We start from the raw sequence: 5,062 nt of genomic DNA, 5'->3' as shown, positions 1-5,062 counted from the left end.
TCAAGACTGGAACAATGTTCTGTTATTTAACAGAGGGGACATAAATAACACCTTTTATAATTGCTTCTCGGCCAACTCAAACATATTCAAAATGCTTGTAAGTCGCCTGTAGGGCTTATTTTGATGCTGTATTCATGTTGCTGGGATGAAGCAACGGACATGGAAGGAACAGAAGTTTGCCTTTTTGATTCATGTTGTTCTGTTTAAATTTAGCTATAGCGGAGAGGAATTGGAGGTTTGGTCAATTAAAAACTGACAGGCTGTGAATTAAACTTCTTTGATGTCAAGTTGTGAAGGGAATTACAGATGGAACTCATTTTCACATAACAGATTGAGTGGAATGTTACAGGCTGTAAATAAACACTAATTGTATTGATGTTTATGAAATGATTATACACAAGATCATAGAAATAGTCAATCTGAAGTATTCTTGTACGTTTCAAATATTTATTTTTGAGAAATATGTACATTTGTAGAAACCAATATATTGACAGTTAAAAAAAGGACATTTCCTTAAAAAAATAACAATTAAAAAAGAAAAAAAAATGGAAAGGCTGCCAATGTACAGATGGAGAACTACTTTACCTCCAATGCCAATCTGTGGTCCTTCATCCAGTTTTGTACATTGTGACAACACGGTATGAACCACTAGAGCATCGTGCTGGCGGTAACTTTACTTAAGTGGTGGCTTAGTCATGGTCAGAAACACAAAGAAATACACTGTGGGTAAATCTTGCTTCCTGTTGACTTCAGGGAAGTGAAGAAGAGCCCGGTTGTAACGTTAGAACATATGACAGAATAGCCTGCTTGGTCCACATTACAGCAGCAAAAAAAAAAAAGTCCAGTGACTGTAAGTCAGGTTCGCTGTGGACGACATGCTGGACTTAGTCCACAGGACCCTGGAGTCTCATTCTACAACAGCCTGCAATATCGGTCTTCCGCTGCTACACAGAGCACCGTGTCCTTGTTTTGTGAGTCCAAATTTAACACAGATGTCCCTCGGGTCGCCAGCAAAACACCCGCCAAGTGTGAAGTAGCTTGAATGAATGGTTGTTGAGATATGTGAAGGACACACCCACAGAGTTCTTTGCTTTATAGTTAGACTCATCCTGCTGGGTGTTAATGTACAAAATCACTTTAACAGAGACACAAGTAAGAGTTTTTTTGCAGTCAGGGGAACGCGCCACTAATTTGGTTGTGGTAACATTTGTTCTTTACTGAGTTACTTTACGTTCTTTGTATGGATGGAGATAAAACTAGAGATAGACCGGTATTTACCCCCATGGTGGTGGACACTGGAGACTGGTTGTGGTTTTTCCATCCTGTCACTCAATCAAGACACTCTGAATTCAAAACAGAAGAATTAATTTTGAAACCATCTAATCTATGTTGCCATAGCACTGTGCTTGACAATCATTTTCTGGCGGGAACCCTTTGTCGTTGAAGAGTCGAGTCCCGTCACCCCACCCGAAGTGTTTGGAAATCCATGAGCCGCCACATATTTTCGGTATGCTTCTCGGATGATGCGGAAGGCTCGTGTGTTAGCGTAAGGTATATCAGTGACCGGATCACGGTACAGTGCGGCCTTGTGGGTGACAGGACAAACCTCCTGGACGGGCAGCGGAGGACTTGATTGTGCGCTGTGCGGAAAGGATGCCTCGAAAGCTTCGTCCTCGCTGAATGTTATATAAGTACGGGAGCATAGGCCTCCGGCAGGCTGCTGGGATGGTGTCGTGGGATTTTGTGGTGCAGTCTGAGGGACGTCCTGATCCAACCTTTGAAAAAAGGGAAATGACAATTCCTATTTTTAGACAAATACACTGTATGCCGTTGAAATGGAAACAATGTGTCAAAAAGGGAAGTCAATTAAGCCGAGCAGTAGATCATACGTACCCTTCAACATCCACGTTTTCTTCTTTAAGGAATGAGTGAGACACTAATGGCATCAGGACTGAATGGTAACGGATGGTTGGTCCTTCAAAACGCTGTTTCTTGTGGACTTGTTTCTTCTTGTCCGCCTCCAGACGTTCATAGTTTTCTACACACAGAAATGAAAATGAATAAAGGCACCCATATTGTCATTGCTCATTTATTAATAAATCATAGCAAAATGAATCATTATACAACATTGACCATGATTCTGTGCATCTGCTAATTAAACAGATGGGGGACATTGATTCATAATCTGAATACAGCCAGTGACGTCTGTTCCAACATACAAAAATCAACCAAAGGCAAACACATGGTTTCAATACTTGCATAAATATTATATCATAAATAATTTTTGGGTCAGTTTTATGACACAAGGCACTCTATTGTTATACAGTATTTATAATATTGCAATGACATTTGTGTGACTAATGCTGTATTTGAAAAAAAAAAAACTTAAACCCTATGCTGATTTTTTTGGAATGATGTAAATACCACAAATCACACTGATGATATAAGACATACTGTATTATGTTATTACTGTGTTAGTCATCACTGTAACATACTAATGTACACACATGATCTTTAGTAAACGTACTTGACATTCCATTTTACTGAAGACAAAACGTTTTGGAGCCAAAACGGAGTATTTCAGTAATTTGACAATCATGTTCTTACCCAAAGATCGAATGTTGAGCTCTTCCGTTATTTTGGCCTCAGCCAGCAGTTCCTCCTGAGTAAGGGGCCGGTCCCGATGAGCACCTCTCCGTCTCCGAGGGGCATCCTGACGCTCTTGCAAGCGCAGATTGGTCTTTCGCGTATGTTCACTGGTGGACTGTCGCACAGACTTCCGAGCTAAATTTTTTTGGAAAACAGACAGCTCAGCAAAAAGCAACAAATATACTTGTTGTGAATGTTTCATATGTTCAAAAACCGACCCTCGGGTGAAGGTGTGACGTAATCATTATTTGCTGTTTTATGTGTTAAACTAACTACACAACTAAACAAGTGTTTTGTATCATTTATGGCAAGCCATCTGAAAAGATTGTGTGGGCATTTCTGGGAGACAATCTTACTCTCTGCAAAATCTTGGAATTCTTGTGGGATCCTCCTTTTGAGCTCCACTTTAACTTTCTCAGTCTTCTTCAGTTCCTCGGAGGGTCTTTTGGGTTTGGGTTTTGCCACCTTTATTGGTTCCTTGGATTAGAACAAGACAAACGAAACCATTAACTACAAATTAATTTAATTCATGTATGAATTTCCTTGTTCGTGCTGTGAATCTGCCGCCATTAAATACTTGTACGGCACACGTTATGTTGTATTGTCATTGAAAAAAGTCTCTCAGATATAAAAGTAGATTGATGAAAATAATTATTTTACTCATTAGTGCAGAAACTCCATTCAAAGTCTGAAAGCTACTAAAATGACTGTTGCTACCTTATATGCTTTTGTGACCACTCGTCCTTTCCTCCGAGGTGCATCATCCTCCTGGTCGCTGTCCGGCTCGTCGCCCTCATCAATGTCAAAGTCGCTGTCGACCTCATCCTCTGTGTCTGAATGCTCTCCATGGTACTCATCATCTCCCGATTCCTGAAAGAAAACAATTCAATTATATTTATAATGTCATATCACAACAAAAGGGCACAAATAAAAACAACGATCTTCAGAATAATCTCTTTTAAAAGTTTTTACATGTGACATCTAATCTTGAAGCCAAATAGGCTAGTGTAGATGAGTTTAGTTCTGCGGTGTGCATGTGTGCTTAGTAAAGGTCTATCAGATTTAGTAAGGGAAAATCTCCTGGACAACAAGTAGGTCTGCAGGCTACTCGCACTCATTTACTCATTTAACAATTTATGGAAAACCTGCATTTTGTCTGCAATTTTCAAAGCAACTAACAGAGCTCTTAGGAAGAAAATGCATTTCATTATGACATGAAAATCAGGACTTCATCGATCGCAAGCTCAGTTTACTCAGACATTTAAGTCACACTTGCCATCAAATTGATATTACATTATAATACATCGTTATGAAGATAAGTCTAAACATGTTTATGAGGGGCATTGATTCAACTTTATGGTTGAATCAGCAGCCCTGAAGTGTTGTGTGCTGCTTTGGACTTGTATTACAATACAATTGTATCGTATAAACAGAGGCAATTGTATTTTTTCGTCCATCACAGCCATATCAATGAGAAATTACTAAATATGGAGAATTATTTTGCGAATATGAGACACCTCAATCGAATTAACTGCTTATACACAGTGTATGTACAATCAAGGAATTGGTCAACGGTGTAACACGTCGGTCATTTTTAATAGTCTAGTTAAAACACGTAAAAGTTAATAGGTACAGGTCAATTACAGTCTTATTCGATAATGTGTTACCTCTGGTCACAACAAACAGTTGCATTAACGTTAAATCAGCCACTCGACTAGCAACTCGGGCTAGCAGGCAGCAAGAGCTAACGTGATAGCTAACTGACAGTGTCGGTCAGTTTAGATACTTACATCGTTGAAGCCTCCATACGTGGTCTTGTAGAAATCATCTTCTTCTTCAGCATCCAGTAACTTTGACATGCGGTTACCCGCAGTCGTTCTGGGTTCCCGAGCTCCTACCAGAGTCATGGCTGAAATTTCTAAACAATGCTAACAAACGTTTGGCTAGCTAACGCTAGCTAGCTAGTCTTGCGCTGATCTAGTCGTTATAGGTTGTTTCAGGGGACCGTTTCGCTTACTTACCTACCTGCTTGTACCCATAGTATTAAAGCAATGAATAAACTGTACGCGTATATGCAAACGAAAGTCCTCCTTATTAGCTAACTGTAGACGGATAAATACACAGCTAACTGCTACGGCAAGCCGCTGCCCCCTCGTCATAAGCGAATGATGTACTTCCGGGGTACGTCTGGGTTCAAAGTTGCGTTCATTACTATGGTTCAAAATGAAACGGCTTTAGTGTGTATACACGTTTACTTGATAAAGCATACACGTTGTACACAACTTCGGTTGAATTTGACGTGACACAGCGTTATATCTCATTATTTCGTAACTATTGTATGTTTCACTGGTACATTTACAATAAGAGATGAGCCAGGCGTGCGCATATGATCGATCCCCGGTGATTGCCGCAC

General features: G+C 39.9%; 1 protein-coding gene across 1 annotated transcript; it reads right to left on the bottom strand.

Annotated features, from left to right (window-relative positions):
- Positions 1 to 531: 531 nt before the first annotated feature.
- Positions 532 to 4,800, bottom strand: vps72a (vacuolar protein sorting 72 homolog a). The gene is made up of 6 exons (XM_084032300.1): positions 4,440 to 4,800; positions 3,367 to 3,519; positions 3,006 to 3,126; positions 2,608 to 2,784; positions 1,894 to 2,038; positions 532 to 1,775 (listed from the first exon to the last, which is right to left on the bottom strand). The coding sequence occupies exons 1-6, from the start codon at positions 4,554 to 4,556 to the stop codon at positions 1,385 to 1,387; spliced, it is 1,104 nt and encodes a 367-aa protein (XP_083888426.1). The 5' UTR covers positions 4,557 to 4,800; the 3' UTR covers positions 532 to 1,384.
- Between the last annotated feature and the right edge of the window lie 262 nt (positions 4,801 to 5,062).

The sequence above is a fragment of the Eutrigla gurnardus genome (assembly GCF_963514095.1).
Source record: "Eutrigla gurnardus genome assembly, chromosome: 17".
NCBI classification, from domain to species: Eukaryota; Metazoa; Chordata; class Actinopteri; order Perciformes; family Triglidae; genus Eutrigla; species Eutrigla gurnardus.
The sequence above is the reverse complement of the archived record's forward strand: the minus strand, read 5'-3'. Positions and strand labels throughout refer to the sequence as shown.